Source organism: Pipistrellus hanaki (genome assembly GCF_964339955.1).
Source record: "Pipistrellus hanaki genome assembly, chromosome: 14".
NCBI lineage: Eukaryota > Metazoa > Chordata > Mammalia > Chiroptera > Vespertilionidae > Pipistrellus > Pipistrellus hanaki.
Window position 1 is genome coordinate 32,502,942 of NC_140516.1, and position 20,186 is coordinate 32,523,127.

Genomic DNA, 20,186 nt, shown 5'->3' on the forward strand with positions numbered 1-20,186 from the left:
TAATAAGTCAAATGTCTTATGAATTGTTCTAGCATAATTAGGAAATGTTAAAAGTAAATTCACATTATATTCCGCCCAGAAGTGTTTAAACCTGTTCATAATGCAGGAAAAAAGATACCCCTCACCAACTCCTGTTATAAATATAGCAGGAATAGTAAATGTGTCTCATAAATCCAAAGTACTAGGAACTTGTTGGACATTATCTTGTAGATACCATATTCCAGCTTCAGTAACGAGCAGAGAGCTCTGGTGAAAATTACAGTGAGGGCAAGGAGTGTCCGTAAGAGCAAACCATTGAAATGTTTTCTTGGTTTTATGAAAATCAAATAGAAACAACCAAAAAAAAAAAAAAAAATAGAAGATGTAATAAAACATGTATTCTTAGAAAACTGATATGTCCAAAGAAGGTAAGATATGTTTTATGGTTTCTTAGGAAACCAAAGTGCATGAGGCCCATAGAAACTAGGGGGCATCTGTCAAGGTGGCTTTAGTCGAGTTATGGAGCAGCACTGAGTTTGTCTCTGGCCTGCCCTCACCACTCCCTGCCACTCGTGTTTCAGCGCAGCACAATCAAGTGATATACTTAGTTAGTAGGTGTCAGATTAAGTGAGCTTTTTTTTAATTAGAGCTTTTAGACTAGACACTTAAATGCTCACGTATTTTGAGTAACTGGTTTTGGAACATGATTACTTACAACTTGAAAAATTAGAGGAAAGGTTGACTGCAGTCTTTTTAAAATAAAAAGACACAGAGTAAAAAAAAAAAAAATTTAAAAATGCTTTCCATGTCTTGTCCAAGAATACAAAAAGAATGCTAAAGCATAAATTATGTTACTTCCAAATTGCATACAAAATAAGAATTGTTTATTCTTCAGTAATTCAGTTCCCAGAAAGTAAGTACTTTTTTGCTATCACAGAGCTGGACAAGAGATTTGAGGGACTGGTAACATCCCACAGTCAGTTTACACCAAGTATGAGGATATTAGAAGAAATGTTATTGACTATGTGCAAGAACATAGCCACACTACTCCCTTCCCCCCGCCCCCCCCAAAAAAATCCAATAGGTATATTTAGCACAGAATTCTTTTTTTTATATATACATTTTGTTGATTTTTTTTATAGAGAGGAAGAGAGAGGCATAGAGAGTTAGAAACATCGATGAGAGAGAAACATCCATCAGCTGCCTCTTGCACACCCCCTACTGGGGATATGCCCGCAACCAATGTACATGCCCTTGACCAGAATCAAACCTGGGACCTTTCAGTCCTCAGGCCGATGCTCTGAGCCAAACCGGTTTCGGCCATTTTGACGTTTTTTATTAGTTGCATTTAAGCAATTTCATGCACCTTTTTAGTATTTTGTTTTTACATTTTATATCTAAAATGTCACTATTACTTCTTTCATTTGAAGCACTTTTTATTAAATACTAGAGGCCTGTGCATGAAATTCCTGAACTGGGGGTGGGGGGTGGGAGGGAAGGTGTCCCTCAGTAAAGCCTACGCCCTCTCGTAGTCTGGGACCCCTTGCTCCTTACCACCCACCTGCTTGCTGCTCCTTACCGCTTGGCTCGCTGTTCCTTAGCGCTGCTGCTGCAGAGGCAGGAGAGGCTCCCGCCACCGCCACCGCTGCCACACTCGCCAGCTTTGAACCCGATTTCTGGCTGAGCAGCACTCTCCCTGTGGGAGTGCACTGACCACCAGGGGGTAGCTCCTGCATTGAGTGTCTGCCCCCTGGTGGTCAGTGTACATCATTAGCGACCGGTCATTCTGGCTGTTCCACTGTAATGGTCATTTAGGCTTTTATTATATAGATGAATTCCTGATGGGAGGAATAGTCACTGAGCCTTGTCATGTTCAATTATCATCCTAGTATAATGTGTAGGGGGGTCATTTCCAGTATGATGGCTTCCCAGGAGGTATAGACTGGGAATAAAAGGTAGAAAAGGGTAGTTTGAGCATAAATAGTGGGACCCAGAGAAGAGAAAAACTACTGAAAGCCTTTAGTAGTAGAAATTGGAGAAATGAAGAAGGGTCTGAATTAGAATGCTTTATTATAGTAACCTACTAAATCGTAAGAGTAGGATTAATCATAGAGATTTGGGGATATTAAAATTTTATCTACTGAAGCAAATTGCTGCATATATTTAAAATGTCTGAAATTAAAGTCTTTAATCTGCATAATTAATTTAGTTTGCTACTAAAGATGAGGTAGTCTGAAAAAGATTTAGAGAAATTAAGTATGCAAATATGTAGACTTTATATGCTAGAGAGTATTTTATATAGTCCTTATATTTTTTTAATGTATTGTTTTCTACATACTCAGTGCTTGTATTTTGAAAGAACAAAAAATAGATATTTTCAGTCACCCATGTTTCATCACCCAGACATAACTTTTAACATTTTGGTAAATGTTCTTTTGATATTTTTTATCTATATTTTCTAGTAGGGGCAAAAATTGTATCCACAATTTTGTTCCCTGCTTTTTTTCAGTTGTGCCTTCCTTAAACATCTTCCACTTACATAGTTTTTATGACCATCATTTTTGATAGCTGTATTATATTCTATTAGATAGATAACAAATTTAGTATATTTCTAAAGTTTTGCTTTTATAGTAATGCTATGATGACCATCTCACGGTATGAAACATTTTCTGTTTTTTATAATTCCTAGAAGAGGAATTACTGGGACAAAGATTATGAACATTATTAATGTTTCTGATAAATACTGGCAAACTACTTTCTAAAAGTAGACTAATTATGCTTTGAGAGTAATTCAGTATCTTAAAAAACCTTAAGCCAAGTTTATCATCCGAAGTATATGTTTCAAATGTTCCCACACTATGCTTTGTATTTATTAAACAGAAAGCTTTGCTATTAAAGAGATATGTGGAAACTAAAACATAGCACACTTTGCTGGTGAATTATTTTTGGTCCTCCATTTTGGATCCCCTTTGGTTACCATTGTTTCAAAACAAAATAATAGAGCATTTTCATAAATCAAAATTCTTACAACTGAGTTTATAAAATTATTTATTTGAGATATGATATAAAGAATAATAGAAGTGATTTTTACTAAAGTTTAAATGTTTTAAGTGAAATTACAATTTAAGTAAAAGTGAAAATGTTTGCTTTCTTTTTCAATTAGCAAAGTCTGGTGGATAAAGTATCTCGAAGACAGAGACCTGATATGAATATGTTGTTTCTAAATATGAAAGTAAGGAGGACACATCTGGTTAGTGATTCTCTTGATGAGGTATAGATCATTTATTCAAAATGGTTTCATTGATTAAAGCTTTAAGTACATTTTATAATTCTAAAGGTTTAATAAACTATCTTATTTCTCTATGCTAGTAAATGTGCTTCCTTATATTTTAATACCATAATTAAAGTCAGTTCTGTATTCACAATTAATCCCATTTTCATATATTTATTAAGAGTTTGTTAATTCCCCAGAAAGGGATTTTATATAGAACAACTATATGTATAACCATGTAACCTAGACTGTAGATCTACCTTACTGGTTGGGTGTGTAACATGTCATTTTAACTTTGCCAAGCCTCAAATTATTCATCTAATAAAATTAGGAGTCCAATCTATAGGGCATATTTGGTCAATTAAGGGTCAAACCTACTTTGATTTTATGTACTATGTATTATAGAGCTTCATGCACGTACAATTCTTAGCCAGATCTGCATGTAGCTATTTTAAGTTAAAGGCTGGTTTAGTTATGTGATTTTTTTTTTTTGAAGTTTAGTATTGAAGGCAAGTTAAAGAAATGAATTATTTTATATTATAATCTGCTAAATTAGAATCTTGGAGACAATATGAACCTGGGAGACAAAGTACCCGACCTTCTCTAATTCTGTTTCTTGAGCTATACAACAAACTTAATAATACCTAGTTCACAGTGTCTGACAGATTCACTAGATGGATGATGGATAATCGATGGAGGATGGATGGATGGATGGATGGATGGATGGATGGATGAGTGGGTGGATAAATGGTGGATGAGTGGGTGGATGAGTGTTTTGTGACACCGTAAATAAAATTCTGACTAACACATTTCCCAAATTTTAAAAAGTTAATTTCCTTTTTCTGCCATTTGTTCTACTCTACTATATACTTTCTTCAAATAGTTAACCCGGAAAAGAGCAGACTTGAAAAAGAAGTTGAAAGTTACATTTGTAGGGGAAGCTGGTTTGGATATGGGTGGTTTGACTAAAGAATGGTTCCTTCTTCTGATTCGCCAAATTTTTCATCCAGATTATGGTGAGTATTTAATTTTTATGAATAGTATTTCTTCATAATTAGATTTGATTATGGCCCTCTTATTTTTATTCTACCTTATGGTTTTACAGATTTTTTTTGTCAACCATAAATCTTGAATAATTTTTTAAGGACTGTTATTTAAATTTTAAAAATTGACCAAATCGGTATCAAAATTTTATTTTATTGGGAATCCTACACAAAATAAAGACTTGAAAGTATATATTTGCAAGGGCGCATCCACTTCCTTTCCAAATAAGCAAAATGCATGAGAATTTGTCATTGAAATAAATAACATTTGAAATCTTAAAAACTAGTTTGCTCTTCTACACTAATATTTAAAGCCTCTCTAATTAAACAATGAGACATTTTAATGAGTAAGAATTCATTAATTTTTAAGACAGACAATCATTTGAAATTTAAATTTAGGTTTTATTTCGAGAAAACACATATCTAATCATTTTTCTTCAGAGAGTTTTAAGTGTTTATTTTTCTTTATTTTGTAATATATGTGTGTGTGTGTGTGTGTGTGTGTGTGTGTGTGTGTGTATAAAATCTTTCTGGTAATGGGAATTAGAGATAACATGGATAAATTGAAATCTCTACATAATCCTCAAAATTAATTTTGATCATAACCAATAACTTATAAAACTAGAGTTTTTATAAGGAAAATCAACTGATTTTCTGTCTTTTTACCCCATGTTTCAGGATACCAATGAACAGTAAAATGCTCATGCATGCTCTCTATACATATATTTGATATATTTTTAATATGAGAGATTGTTTGTATTACTAACTTTTTTGTTTCTAACCAATGAAATATATATATATATATTTACCTCTCTGATTTTTAAATCAGTCACACTAATGAAATCATGTTTCTTTTTTTCAGGCATGTTTACATATCACAAAGATTCACACTGCCATTGGTTTAGCAGCTTTAAATGTGATAACTATTCTGAATTCCGATTGGTTGGAATTGTATCCTTTAAACTTTCCACTAGGAGGTGCTAGGAGACTAGAGATTTTTAAAATATTTTTATCTGAATATTAGAAAACTGTTCTCAAGCATTTATTCAAATTAAGCATGCTTATCAACTTTACTGATAGATTTTCAATAATCTTTATTATTTGTAATATCACAGCTACATGTCAGATTTAATTAATTGAAAGGAATGACTAAATTTTTATATTTACTTGAAAACCTTATCTCAAAATAAAAATATTTTATATTTCATATATTATCTAATTTGTCAGAAAATTAAGACTTTTAAAAATCAAAGTATATTCTGTTCATGATGAAATGTTTTTGTTCTAAGTACAAATTGAAACAACTAACAGAAAAATAGTTTATTTCACTCAGTTTACCAAATCAAAATTGTGTAAATTAAATCTAGGTCTTTAATCTACCCCTCAAATCCTAAAGTATTAATAAAAATTAAAAATATTGGTGATATTCAAAGTATATGGCATTACTTTAAGAATTGTTAAAGTTATATAAATCCCTGTGCCATTCTCTGACTAGAGAAGGCATCTCGTATTAGGTGGAAATTGGACAAGATACCTTTATATTAGCTTTTTTAATCTAAGAAGCATAATTGTGAAAGGATAGAAGAATAAATAAATGAGCAAGCACTGGAAATACATATGTTAAAAGAGGAAAATAGCTGAAACCGGTTTGGTTCAGTGGTAGAGCGTCGGTCTGGGGGCTGAAAGGTCCCAGGTTCAATTCCGGTCAAGGGCATGTACATTGGTTGTGGTCACATCCCTGGTAGGGGGTGTGCAAGAGGCAGCTGGTCGATGTTTCTTCCTCATCGACGTTTCTAGCTCTCTATCTCTCTCTCCCCTTTCCTCTCTGTAAAATATCAATAAAATATGTTTGTTTTTTTTTAAAGAGGAAAATATTATCCACCTTTAAGAAGTTTTTCATTTACATGGGCAGATGACCAACATGCAAGATAGTCAGTTCTCATAGTCCAATGACCACTTGACATTAATTGCTAAGGAGTTCTGAAGAGAAAAAGATTAAATATAGTCCTTCCACAGAAGGTAGACATTTAAAGATGGAGCCATTCTATCTGATTAACACAGGTCTGTAAAAGAATAAGACAGCCCGACTGCATAGCTTAGTGTTTGAACGTCAACCTATAACCAGGAGGTCACGGTTCGATTCCTGATCAGGGCATATGCCCAGGTTGTGGTCTTGGTCCCCAGTATGGGGTGTGCAGGAGGCAACCAATTAATGATTCTCTCTCATCACTGATGTTTCTCTCTCTTTCTCTCTCTCTCTCTCTCTCTCTCTCTCTCTCTCTCTCTCTCTCTCTCTCTCTCTCTCTCTCTCTCCCCCCCCCCCTTCTCTAAAATCAATTTTTTAAAAAGTTTTACAGACATGCTAGTAAGGTAGAAGAATGACTAGAACAAAAGGCTGTGTTGTGCTGCGCCTGTTACAGTGCAATGTGTAGGTCCAATTGATTGAAGCAGAGGGCGCCCTGGGTGTTATGCAAGACAGCTTCAGAAGGAGAGTTAAGAGCTGCCTTCCTCTCTGAAATCAATGAAACATATATTTCTTAAAAAGAGCTATCTTACGGAGAGCTTTTAATATCTTTGTTGCATTTGTTGGAATAAATCCTGAGAAACCTATATGGAAATTGAGAAACTGAATGTATATAGAAATTAAGAAACCTTAGGAAAGAGGGTTCTAGAAACAAAACTACACACTGAAATGGTAACTCAATTTGCAATTTTGTGTATATTGTCATGTCTAAACGTCCAAGGTGCCAAGTTCCACAATAGAGAACACTTAACAATTCTCAGACTTTTGTTTCTATTGTATTTACAGTAATCATTTGTTAATATTTCAACTTCACTGAAAGCCTGAGTCATTGGTGCTTCTCATTACACTATGAGCTGTTTGGATTTCCTGATACATGTTTGTCACACTTTACATTCTCATCACAGCTTACATTTGAGTGATATTTTGATTTTGCAATATTTGTATTGCAGTATTAGACTTTACTGAACCATCATATTTTTAGAATGTTATACTAGTACATACAATCATTAATTTGCTTGTTTTCTTTTTTAATGTTTTTTTTAATAAATTGATTATTTTAGAGATAGAGGAGGGAAAGGGAGAGAGAGAGAGATGAAAATATCAATTGGCTGCCTCCTGCATGCCTCCCATTGGGGACTGAACTACACCCTAAGCCTGTGCCCTGAGCAGGAAACGAACCAGTGACTTCTTGGTGCATGGGTCATTGCTCTACCACTGAGCCACACCAGCCAGGCACTAATTGTTTTCTTTACAATAGACATTAGTTTCTATTCAGTCATTACCCAAAAGAGCATATTAAGCATATTTACTTATGTTGCATACTTCAAGTTAAACAGTTACAGTAAGTTCTCACTTAACACTGTCAATAGGCTCTATGACTTTAAGTGAAATGACACATAATGAAACCAATTTTACCATAGGCTAATTGATATAAACAAGAGTTAAGTTCCTGCAGCATCTGATCAGCATTACAATGAAACAACACTGATTGAAACAATGTTATTCAAGGACCTGCCATAAATCTAAAATTATTCTAACCACTACATCTCATTGTTAATGTGTATTTATTTCACACAAAAATAATCTGTAGAAAATAAGACTGATGCCTTAAAAGCATTAGAACATAGAGGAAAAATGTGAAACAATAGTGGATTGTGATCATGTAAGTGGTGGATCATGAAGATGAGGAGAACTTCTAGTAAACATTAAGAATAGGCATAATGATTGAGAAAATGTAGTTAGTTCTAATACTTCATTTTTAAATATGTTAAGGCTTTGGCATTTACATGAGAAACCTATAATAAAAAAAATTTGAAGACTGCATGATGATATAACAATTTTTTTAAAATATGATGCTTATATCACAAGGGCCATTGGAACTCAGAGTGTAGTACAGTGCAGGCTTTTCAAACTCTGTTTATAGCACATGACACCTCATCCCCATTCCTGCTTCAACCAGAGCACATTGTTTTAGTGTGAATGCAAGTTTCCTATAGCAAATCCTGTAAGGCTACTTCCTCATCTGTTAAATTATAATTAAAAGAACATTTTAAAATGAAAAGTGCATATAACTTGTCTCTAAAGTGTTGAATACTCATAAATATAACTACAGTAGTATTACGGTTATTGCCATTATTGCTATATCACAATTAAAGACATATATTAGGACTTCTTTTCAGTATCTGTCCCTTGCATACACTGCTCAGTCTGTTACTTTGGTTACCAATAAAATAGCATATCTGTTCCTTAAATTATTAACCTCATTCTGTCTTAGCAAATTGAAATACAGGCTATCTTCTAATTTTTTAATTGTTCACAGTAATTTGTCCAGCCCATACAATAAGATTTCCTTTTGAGCCTACAAAAAGAATAACTTCTGTTTAATAACTTGATATAATAATCTTTGATAGTTGAAATAGGAAATTTGTTATAAAATCCTATTTCAGTAAATGGATGTTACATTCTGCCATATAACTGATAAAATACAGTTGGCCAAGAGGCTCAGTGATTAAGCATTGACCTATAAACTAGGAGGTCACAGTTTGATTCCCGGTCAAGGCATAAGCCCAGATTGCAGTCTTGATCCCCAGTAGGGAATGTGCAGGAGGCAGTGATTCTCATCATTGATGTTTCTATCTCTCCCTTCCTCTATGAAATCAATTAAGAATATTTTTAACATATAATTGGGCAAAGTTTATATATATATAACATCTGTAGGTTTTAACTTTAACCCTTTGAGTAAACTTCAAGTATTAAAGGCCTTTCAGATATTACCATAGGAGAGTAATTGTCCTATTAGCTAATCAACAGTATGTATGTCTCTGTGTGTGTATCCATATGTTTATTCAACTCAGGTCTCTTTAGTCTGTATTTAATTTTAAAATAGATAAAATGGTCACCAAAATTAGTAGTATGTTCTTCAGTGAGTTCTAAATAAATTGCTGCTACTACTTATAAAGTCACTATCTTTGTTTAAATTTAGAAAATGATTCTTATATATTAATTTTTGGATATGTGTGAAACTGTTATCTGTTGTGATCTTAAACTTTTCTAAGGAAATCATAAATACTATCAACTAATTCCCTCCTTTTTACATGACTTGGTAATCAAAGAATTATGTGGGGAAATAAATGAAAGGAAAGGAGTATGTGGCAGTTCATTAAAAAGTCAGTATTAGCCCTAGCTGGTTTGACTCAATAGAACTGAAGGGTCCCAGGTTTGCCGGCCAAGGGCACAGGCCTGGGTTGTGGGCTCAATCCCCAGTATAGGGCATGCAGAAGGCAGCCAATCAATGATTCTCATCACTGATGTTTCTATCTCTCCCTCTCCTTTCCTCTCTGAAATCAGTATTTAAAAAAAAAAAAAAAAAGAAGTCAGTATTAGATCTGAAAGAAATATACAAGAAACAGATTGATGCATAATTTAAAACTCATTTGCTGTCATGGATTTTATGTTAATACTTAACATTTAGTATGCATAGCTTATGGGACTAGCTGTTTATAACAGCATTACACTGGATATTCGTTTCCCCCCCTGCTGTTACAAGAAATTATTGAGCCCTCCCATCGTTCCTAGTGATCAAAATACACCAGTGGGCATCTGCAGTGTCACCACTGATGACTTAAGTCAAATTATGCCTGTAAGTATAAAGCTACTAGCATCGTATTCCTTAATGTTAGCATCCTCTACTTGCATAGTCTTTCTCCTTCTAATGCTATTCTTATCTTTAAATATGGTTTCTCTCTACTTTTGTAACCCATCTCCTTTTTATCTAGATTTCTCCTTTCTTGTGGAGACACTTTGCAGCACTCTTCAGCTCCTATGCCATAGACAACAGGCTTTGAAGTCAGAGATGCAGAGATTTGAATCCAAGCTCTGCCACTTATTAGCTCTGTGAACTTAGCTAAGTTGTTTCAAGCTTCTGAGCTCTAGTTTCCTTATATGAATAATGAGATAGTAAAACTCATGTATTTGGGGGATTGCAGGAGATAAGGAAGCACTTATTAATGATTACTTCTATGGATCCTTAAGATGATACTGTGCAGTATTGTTAACCGTGTACGCAACAACAACTCTTAAGACAATACAACATGAACTTCATGGGGCTGTCTCATAATATTCCTCAGTTCAAAATTTAGATTTCTGGTCAAATTTAATCTAAGGTAAAAATTTAGTAGAAAAACAGATAGTATGCACATCCTCCTGACAATCCCTTATATTTTTTTACTGCTTGCAAAATAGAGCAGGCTCTGATTAAGAGATATCTTCTATAGTCTTGTCTCTGCAACTACTGTACTTGGCTGTGATCCTGGATGAGTCACTTAATTTTCTTATCTATAAAACAATGGAAATAAACTAATCTCTGAGTTACTGTCTCATTTTATATTTTTGGGATTTTTTTGCCCCACTTATTTAGTTTTTGCCAAATCTTTTACTGATAAATTTCATAATTTTATTAGTGATTTTTGTCACTAAATTGCTCAATTCTATGATTAAAGCTATTTTAATTTGATTCAGTTAGACCCAGTTTTTTATATTTTTAATAAAATATGGATATTTTATAAATGACTAAATACCAATATGTTGTTTTATATTATGGAGCTGAAAATTTCCCTGAGCCTATATTCTTTTAGTAGCTCTTTAATAACAAATCCAGATTGTGCCTATACTATGAGATTGACTATTGAAAAAACTGTTTCTGTACATGCATCAATAATGATTGAAAGCAAACAGGAAAATTGCTGCTATGTTAGGATGGTGAAATGTGGGAATTTTTAAAAATGTTTTATAAATTGATTATTCATTTATTAATTTTAAAAGTACCTATTAAAATTGGCACCTAATTTCCATTTCATAGATGGTAAAAATATACCCTAAAATTTTAACTGCTTTTTTATTCAATTCTTTATCATATGTATTTGTATACCCTGTTTTCAAGAAGAGGGAATAGGAAATTGAAGAGAAACATATAGTAGATAAGCTTCTTAATATAAAGACATCTGTGACTACAGGACTAAAAGAAAGTAATCAAAATATTCCTCAATGGAGACTTCAATATGGTTTTAATAAATGCGGTAATTTTCCATGACCATGTTAATGAATATTCCACTGCTTTTCTGAGAGGTGAGCTATGACTTAGAGCAACAGAATTGTCCAGAAAAAAAAATAAGAAATCTTCCCAACAGTCTTATGAGAATTACACTGGAGGGTTTATGTTGAAAACAGAGGAGAGGCAGCATAACCTAGAATTAGTATGTGTACTATTGTATCTTTTTTGCTTCTGCTAAGCTATTCTCAAATATGCTGTATTAAATAAGACCAGGGTATTCAAACTGTGCAAAAGTACTATTCTGTAACTTCACACAGTTTATTTAATTATACATTTACAAAAATCATTTTGAATGTTTAACTGAAGGGTAATAAATATTTTAGAGCTAGTGTATTAGAGGTGAGGGTCTAAGATTGACAGTATTGATAAAGACAGTTCTCAACAAAAATTGGGGTTTGAAAATACAAAGGCTGAGGTAAAAAGGTCTACAGTCCTGAATGTAGCAGATCTGAGTATATGAAAGTTTATCTGCTCTATCTCACATGTAGGTAAGACCATTTGGTTTAAAACCACAGATAATACATTTCTTTTTTATAGGAGCTGGCCCGAGGATTAAGTGAACTCCTGTCATATGAGGGCAATGTTGAGGAAGATTTCTACTCAACATTCCAGGTACAAGTAGCTTTCTGTTAACCATGTATTTCATATATGAAAAGTGCCATTTGTTATGAAAAACCCATTATTAGAAAAGTTGAAGAGGGTTAGTCAACACATACCAATAATATCTCCTATCACAGAAGATCTTAACCTGATGAAGTAGACAATGAAGACACAGGTGAAGGAGCAATCGATGAAAGTGCTTAAAAAAATTCATCAAAACTCATTTCCACTCTGGAACCTACCAATAATTGGAAAATAGAAATTAAAGTAAACCATATATCGATAGCTCCAAAACACTTAAATGGCCACAGGTGTTTTGTGAATATCAGTAAAGTGTTCAACATTCAATAGAGGGGGTTAAATTAAAGACTTTTTTACCTGGCAATGCATGTGATTTGTACTAAGATGGAGGAAAAATTGCTTTTTAAATTTACTCCAAACTCTCATAAATTTTTAAATTTTACAAAGCTGTTCACTAAAGCCTGTTATATCAACCATACCAATAAATTTCTTATGGACTCTCCCATCAGGTTTTTCAGGAAGAATTTGGAATAATTAAGTCCTATAATTTAAAGCCAGGTGGTGAAAAAATTCCAGTTACCAATCAAAATAGAAAAGGTAAGTTACATATCTTTTCTTAATTCAAATACATTACTGTTTACCTTTTACTTTTACTATGTAACGATGGAAAATTGCTTTTCAGAATATGTACAGCTTTATATTGACTTTCTTCTCAACAAATCCATCTATAAGCAGTTCGCTGCATTTTATTATGGATTTCATAGTGTGTGTGCTTCAAATGCCCTTATGGTGAGTTTAAATCTTTAAATTATGCTTTCAGGTAGGTTTTACAGTGTGATAATAACTGAAAAATAATTCCTTATATATTTTAGTAGATAAGCTTTTAAAATAGAAAATGTTTTCTACTTCTTAAAGGTTGAGCTAGAAATAAAAATTGTTCTCCCATTTCAGCCTTAACCCTCTGAAGGGAAAAAGGACCAGTCAGCTCCATTTTTCTCCCCTTGTGCTATGTCTTATCCTATGTCTTTTAGGGCTTTAAAAAATTCCCCCAAGCGGAGTGGATGAAGAAGTCCTGTGGGCTCAAGGTCTTAACACTGAGGGGCAAAGCACAGAAAACAGTTAACACATAAGCTCGGGGGCTAAAGCCACCTCTTATTGACTAAGGAACATATTTATAACTGCTTCCTGTTGCTTCAAGAATTCCTTGACAACTGAGTTGTCTTTTACCCAGAAAAAGTAGTTTGTCTCCAGAGTCACAATGGGCAGATAAGTCATGTTTGCCTTATCTGAGGCATGTGAACATGGGGCAGCCTCTATCTAGAACTCAATGTTGAAAATATAAGATAAAAGCACTGTTTTCTAAAGAACTGGTGCTCTTCACCCCAGCTATCCATGGCACACGCTATCACCCACTTTTATTTTCCCTCAGGTTTATTATGAGAGTTTGGAGTAAGGTCTTTCATTTGAATTACTTTCATAGGAGAGAGCTAGTTTCACAGTAACCTTTGTCACATGTATTGTTGAAAGGACCTTTGAAAACTGAGTTTTGTCTGTGACACACTGGTAATTGTGGGGGTGGAGGGAGGAGAAAAGGAATTAAATGGCATAGCATGGTTTTCCTTTTTCAGTTTTAATCTCCTTAAGTGGAAGACAATATGTAGGTAATAAAACCAGTGAGTAACACAAACAGACTGTATGTAACCAAGTACCTAAACTCTACAGTGCACACATCCGGTGCATTACTGGAAGGGATGTGGAGGTATTGGAAGGAGGCAGGCAGCTCAGTAAAGGCTGAGACAGTTTCAAGCTGGGTTTGAGGGAAGAACTGTAATTTGGATTCATGTTTGTTTTTGTCATCTGCTTGTTTTTCTGGCAAACTGCAATTAATGTTTGCAAAAGGAAGAGAGAGCCTTAGTAGTCTGACAAGATTTATGAAACTTTTGAAAGCAAAAATATCTTACCTCAGTAGGGAAATTATAAATGGATAGTTTTTAAATGATTTACTGTAAGTCATGATTTTTGTAGTTTGATTCTGTGAAAATAGTTCCAATTTCACTTTTTAAAGTTATCACATTTTATTGTCATGTTTGGTAAATAATTATTGGCAGCTGCTTCGCCCAGAAGAGGTTGAAATCCTGGTGTGCGGAAGCCCTGAACTGGACATGCATGCTCTGCAGAGAAGTACTCAGTATGACGGCTACGAGAAAACCGACTCGACTATAAGGTAGCGAGGCTGCAGAAGAGGGGATGAAAGACAAGGTGGTTTCGTTTACTTGTGTAACTTACAATCTCAGGATCAAGTCAGTCAGCTGAGCTACTGTGGAGTTCCACATTGCCTTATTTAATTTCTGAGGAGGGAGTAATATAAATAAGTTTCTACAAAAGTATAGAAATTTTACTTTTCAAAAATTGACTTTGGTTCTAGAATTGCAGGGATACTACACATCTAAGTAGGGTTTTAATAGCAAATGTGTTGAAAAATAAGAAAAATTATGTGGGAGAAAACTGGCTGTTGTCCTATCCACTCTTGGGCCACTTTTATAATTTTATAAAAATTTATTTTTATAATAAAGTTAGTCAAAAACCGAATTCTATGTAATAAAAGGGTAATACCCAAATGGACTGAACATTGGGATGACAGGTCACTATGACACACACTGACCACAGGGGCAGATGCTCAACGCAGGAGCTGCCCCATGGTGGTCAGTGCACTCCCCCACAGCGGGGAGTTCTGCTCAGCCATAGTTGGGCTCATAGCGTTTCTCGTTCCTCGGCAGCACTAAGGATGTTTGACTGCGGCTTAGGCCTACTCCCCATGGGCCTAGGCCTGTGGTCGGCAAACTGTGGCTCATAAGCCATATGTGGCTCTTTGGCCCCTTGAGTGTGGCTTTTCCACAAAATACCACTGCCTGGGCCAGTCAATTTTTTTAAAAAGTGGCATTAGAAGAAGTTTAAGTTTTTAAAATTTGGCTCTCAAAAGAAATTTCAATCATTGTACTGTTGATATTTGGCTCTGTTGACTGAATATGCCAACCACAGGCCTAGGCCATCATTCAGGCATCCCCTGAGGGCTCTTGGACTGTGAAAGGGTGCAAGCCGGGCTGAGGGGAGACACCCCATCCCCCCAACCCCCCAGCCCGCAGCCCCCTGTGCACGGGCCTCTAGTTCATATATAGAAGCTTGTCATTCCTTAATTTCATAGTAAGAGTACTATGTATGTTTAGGGAAGTTTTGTTTTCTTAGAGCTTACTTTTATGGTACTTTATTCCAGCAATTTTCAACCTTTTTCATGCCATGCCACACATAAACTAGTTACTAAAATTCTAGTTTTTTGCTGATCTAAAAAAAAAAAAATAGGTATAATTTTGATTCATTCACACTGGTTAGCTATTGTGTTGGCTGTTGTCATTTCTTTATTGGACAGTCTAGGGGAAAAGAGGTCATACCCCTAGCTGAATAAGTATTGCATATTTTAAAAATTCTTGCAGCACATTGGCTGAAAATTGCTGCTTTCTTCTGATCCTCAAGACATTAATATAAATTTCCTTTGCTGTTCTCCAGATACTTTTGGGATGTTGTGCTTGGATTTCCTCTTGATCTTCAAAAGAAGTTGCTACATTTTACTACAGGAAGTGACAGAGTCCCTGTAGGAGGAATGGCTGATTTGAATTTTAAAATCTCAAAGAACGAAACTTCTACTAATTGGTAAAATTTCCAGATTAAAGTTCTATTTTTAATCTATAAGTTTTGCTAATAATGTTTATAATTAGAGGATTCTTTCATTCTGAAGTCATCTTCATAGAAAAATCTTGGGAGTAAACATGGCCTTTAAATGAGAGAGACTGTGGCTTCAGGCCCTCTATTAATTTTCAAACATACCAATACTAACTGATAATAACCCCTTTACAATAACTTTTTGCTTTGCTAAATCTACTGCCTTATGATCTCTTATAGGACTAGCTTGCTTTTAGTAGTACAGTGCCTAACCCTCGTTTTTATCTAAAGGTGTTTTTAAGATGGGGGGTTGGCTATTATTAGTAGTACTAGAGATCCTCTAGTACTAGAAGTACCTCTAGTATTAATCCTCTTTCTTTTTAGTCTAATGCTCTTTGCATATGAAACTTTTGATGATTATGATGGCTTTAAATTATCCTAATATATAAAAAGCCAGGGACCATCACAACCGAAACAACCGAACAGGTGACCAAACAGCAGCCTGCGTGAGGCGGCAAGGCCATCGGGGGGTTACTGAGGGCCAACCAAACGACTGAACAGCAGGCTGTGTGGGGCAACCAGGGTGGCAGGGAGGGCGGTTAGGGGCAATTAGGCAGGCAGGCAGGTGAACATTTAGGAGCTTGTGGTCCTGAATTGTGAGAGGAATCCCGATCGGGCCTAAACCAGCAGTCAGACATCCCTCGAGGGGTCCAGGATTGGAGAGGGTGCAGGCTGGGCTGAGGGGACCTCCCCCCATGCACAAAGTTCATGCACTGGGCCTCCAGTTTTCTTTTTTTTCTTTTTTCTTTTTGTTTTTTAAATATATTTTATTGATTTTTTACAGAGAGGAAGAGAGAGGGACAGAGAGTTAGAAACATCGATGAGAGAGAATCATCGATCAGCTGCCTCTTGCACACCCCCTTCTGTGGATGTGCCCACAACCAAGGTACATGCCCTTGACCGGAATCGAACCCGGGACCTTTCAGTCCGCAGGCCGATGCTCTATCCACTGAGCCAAACCGGTTTTGGCTGGGCCTCCAGTTTTCTAATAATGTTGATCTACTTCTTTTCCTAACCTGTAATTTCTAAAGCTGATTTGAATAGCCACTACTTTGATTATAATCATTTTTCCTGCTGCCCTATATATTTCCTGAGTTCTCTCAGTTCTTCTTTTCATTCTTGAACTGGATTTTGTCCTTTCCCACTGCTATCACTGACAAATATTCTGATGGTGTGGAGTTCATAAATACTGAAGGAAAGAGTCTAAGAAACCTTTAGAAATCTTGAAGATGACAATGTCATCAAGTAGAGGTTGGGGGAGCTGATCACAAGGTGTCAGAGAATGAATATTACATGTGCATTGAGGACAGCAACAATAAAAGTATGGATAGCAAGTGTCTCAAAAAATTTCTGTTGTTGTTTCTTCTTACATTCAAGATTGAAATAATAGTAATAGTCATACTATCTTCTATTCTGCTAGGTGTTTTATATAGATAGCTCTTTTAATCTTTGAAACAACCTAATTGGATAGTTTACAAAATCATGATGATGAGAAAACTGAGATTTGGAAACATGAAGCCATTTGAACAAATGACAGCTAGGAAGTGAGGGAGACAGTATTCAAATTCAGATTTGTCTGAATCCAAAAATAATGCTTCCAGAATGAAAGTCTGATGAGACCAGAGATGCCGACTGTCTTGTCTATAAACCTAGTCCCATTTCTGGAAGTGTGTCTGACACATAGTAGGTCCTTATTAAGTATTTGTTCACTAAAGGAAATAATGAGTCATCTCTTGGGAAAGTGAGATATTTGAATGGTATTTTGAATGTTGCTCAGCAGGCATTCTGCGTATGTTTTAAGGTTTAGCATCTTTTAAAATATTTTTGTTTTCCTAGGTTGCCTGTGGCTCATACCTGCTTCAATCAACTTTGTCTTCCCCCCTACAAGAGCAAAAAGGACCTGAAACAGAAATTGATCATTGGAATTTCAAATTCAGAAGGTTTTGGACTTGAGTAACCTAGAAGACTTGAAACATATTTTATATGTAGCATTTACTTCCCTCTTATTGTGCCTTTAACCTTTCATGTTTTTGTCTCAAAACACCTTGACAGCGATCACCAACTTTAAAATACTGATTTTTTTTAAAAAAATAAAATATAAATATGTTAGTGGAGGCATAATTTTCTAAAAACACAGACCTTGATTGAGTGGGGGAAGGACAAGATGGCGGAAATAGGTGGGTTCAGTCATTCTTTTTTATAGCACTTTATCATTCTCCATACGTAGTTTGTCGCAAGTATTCCACTGGGGAGCAACGTGCCATAAAGAAAGCACCCATGGGATGGCACAGTGGGACCTAGTGGCAGATTGTATGCTGCAGGATACAGTAGCAACACAGATAGCTGCATTATCATTCATGTAAGGCATGTAGCCATATTTTCATATAGAGGTAAACAAAAGTATAACTGCAAATGCAATATACAGGGTTTTTTGATATACTGACTTTCATCTTAATAAGATTCAACTGTTGCTGAAAAGCATGTAAATAACTCCATAATAGCCTGAGAATAATGGGATTTTGATAGTGCCATTTATTGCTAAAGATTTATTTTTACAAAGTAAATTCAGGGTTTTAGATGTGTATACAGCTTTTACAAATCAATAAAGATGATTGTACAAGAGTGTAACTATTTTCAGATTAATTGGATTCGGGTTATATTCTTTTAATTAATGTTAGTCTGCATGCACTTTGGCACTAGTTACTTTAAGTATAATGTAATATTTGTATAATAATGATTTCTTCTTAAGGGATGGGATATTAGAACAGAAATCAGATGACTAATCATTGATAAATTAAGTCAGTTACAAGCACAAAAGAAAATAACTGTTTGATATATACTTTGATTGACTTACAAGGCTTATTTCTAATATTTTTTGATCACCAGTTATACTGCAACACTAATTTTTAGAAAAGCTTAGGACAAAATATTTGACAAAAGTGAATAATATAATAACAACATTTGTGTTAAAATGATGTACTTTGTATAAAAAATCAAGTTCAACATTTTGACCAAAATGTTTTGTTTTTCACTGGATTGTGAATATAGGGAATTCAAAAGTACCCTTTTTGGAGTTTCTAATAAAGGAGCATGTAAAAAGAAACTGTATTTTAAGTCAGACAGTAAATGGTTTTCTTAATTTATAGCAAATGAAGCAGTTTTATTAGCATGCTACAAGTATTTCCTAATCAAGACTTCTCTATTATTCTTGGATAGTTTTATTTCAGAAAACTCTGGAGATATATTTGCAATAATAATGAAGCCAGCATTTAGTACCAGCATCTAGTTCTCACGCAAATAATACCTTCCCACAATTTTTTCTGAGCTACGTTATTTTCTTACTGCTATGCTTCCTACACCCAACCAGCAGAATTCTTTCAGGGTGGAGGAACTCATCAGTTTGTTTTTCTGCAGTTCTGAAGCCAACCCATGAATCTTTAAGGAAAGGGAGTTACTCCTTGGTTTATTATTCTCTTGGGAACATACGTGACTCTGCTTTTTCATTTGGATATACTGTTTAAAGATTTTCTTAAAATTCTTGGAAAGCCTAAGGGAGTTAAAGGCATGTTGGTTTTATTTTATTTGCTCTGCTTTTAATCCATATGCAAATAAAACTGCTTCCCTATTACACTGCTTGAACTAGAAAGCAAGATGTTTAATGTAGGTTACTACTAACTAATAAGCACAAAAGAATCATGTATAAGAAATCAGACTTAAGTGTTTTAAGTAAAATGTAAACAAAGTTTTTTTTTGTAGAGATGGAAAATTGTACTGGCTTGGTCTGCATGTTTAGTGATGTGCTTGTTTATTGATAGTTATGTCACTTTTAAATAAGAAGTACACAATCAGCCAGACTTTTAAATGACAAAGTCCATAAATAATTGGAAAATTTTTGTTGTTTGTTTAGTTAAAATGTATAACCATGTATCACCTAATTGCACATTGCCTTTATTTATTTATGCTGTTTTTGGTTTACAGTGTAATAATACCTCATTTTTTTAAGAAAATTACCACTACTGTTCTATTTCGTTAATTTAAACAGCTAAAAATTCATATAGTTGCTTTTTATATACACTGTTAATGAATTCTTGATTTTTGTATCTGCCACAGTAACTTAAAGCATTACAATATTTACAAAATGTCCTGTCCTTTTTTAATCTTTAATTAGTCATATTTTTGTCTGTATGATCAGAAGTTTTTAACGGTTCCTGTTTTTTGTATAAATCTGTATTATATTAAGTTGTTAACTTCTGAATAAAAATTTTCAAGTATTAAAGTTATACAATCAATCAAATTCCAGTTTATTTTTTAAATATTAGGCAATTAACTAAAACCATAAGTTTAAAATATCTTATAAATGCCAAC

General features: G+C 34.5%; 1 protein-coding gene across 4 annotated transcripts in view; it reads left to right on the forward strand.

Moving 5' to 3' along the window:
* The window catches only part of HECTD2 (HECT domain E3 ubiquitin protein ligase 2), a 56,548-nt gene extending 38,647 nt beyond the window's left edge, over positions 1-17,901 (forward strand). Inside the window, exons 12-21 of one of the 4 annotated variants that reach the window (XM_084904325.1) lie at positions 3,143-3,250; positions 4,134-4,266; positions 5,156-5,244; positions 9,798-9,956; positions 11,964-12,038; positions 12,557-12,644; positions 12,730-12,836; positions 14,156-14,271; positions 15,609-15,752; positions 17,658-17,901. In XM_084904325.1, coding sequence (XP_084760451.1) covers positions 3,143-3,250; positions 4,134-4,266; positions 5,156-5,244; positions 9,798-9,956; positions 11,964-12,038; positions 12,557-12,644; positions 12,730-12,836; positions 14,156-14,271; positions 15,609-15,752; positions 17,658-17,778 — 1,140 coding nt within the window. In that variant the 3' untranslated portion in view covers positions 17,779-17,901. Of the gene's footprint in view, positions 1-3,142; positions 3,251-4,133; positions 4,267-5,155; positions 5,245-9,788; positions 9,957-11,963; positions 12,039-12,556; positions 12,645-12,729; positions 12,837-14,155; positions 14,272-15,608; positions 15,753-17,657 lie in introns of those variants that run through there. The other 3 variants (XM_084904326.1, XR_014796813.1, XM_084904327.1) reach the window with 3 other exon arrangements.
* The last annotated feature ends 2,285 nt before the right edge of the window (positions 17,902-20,186 follow it).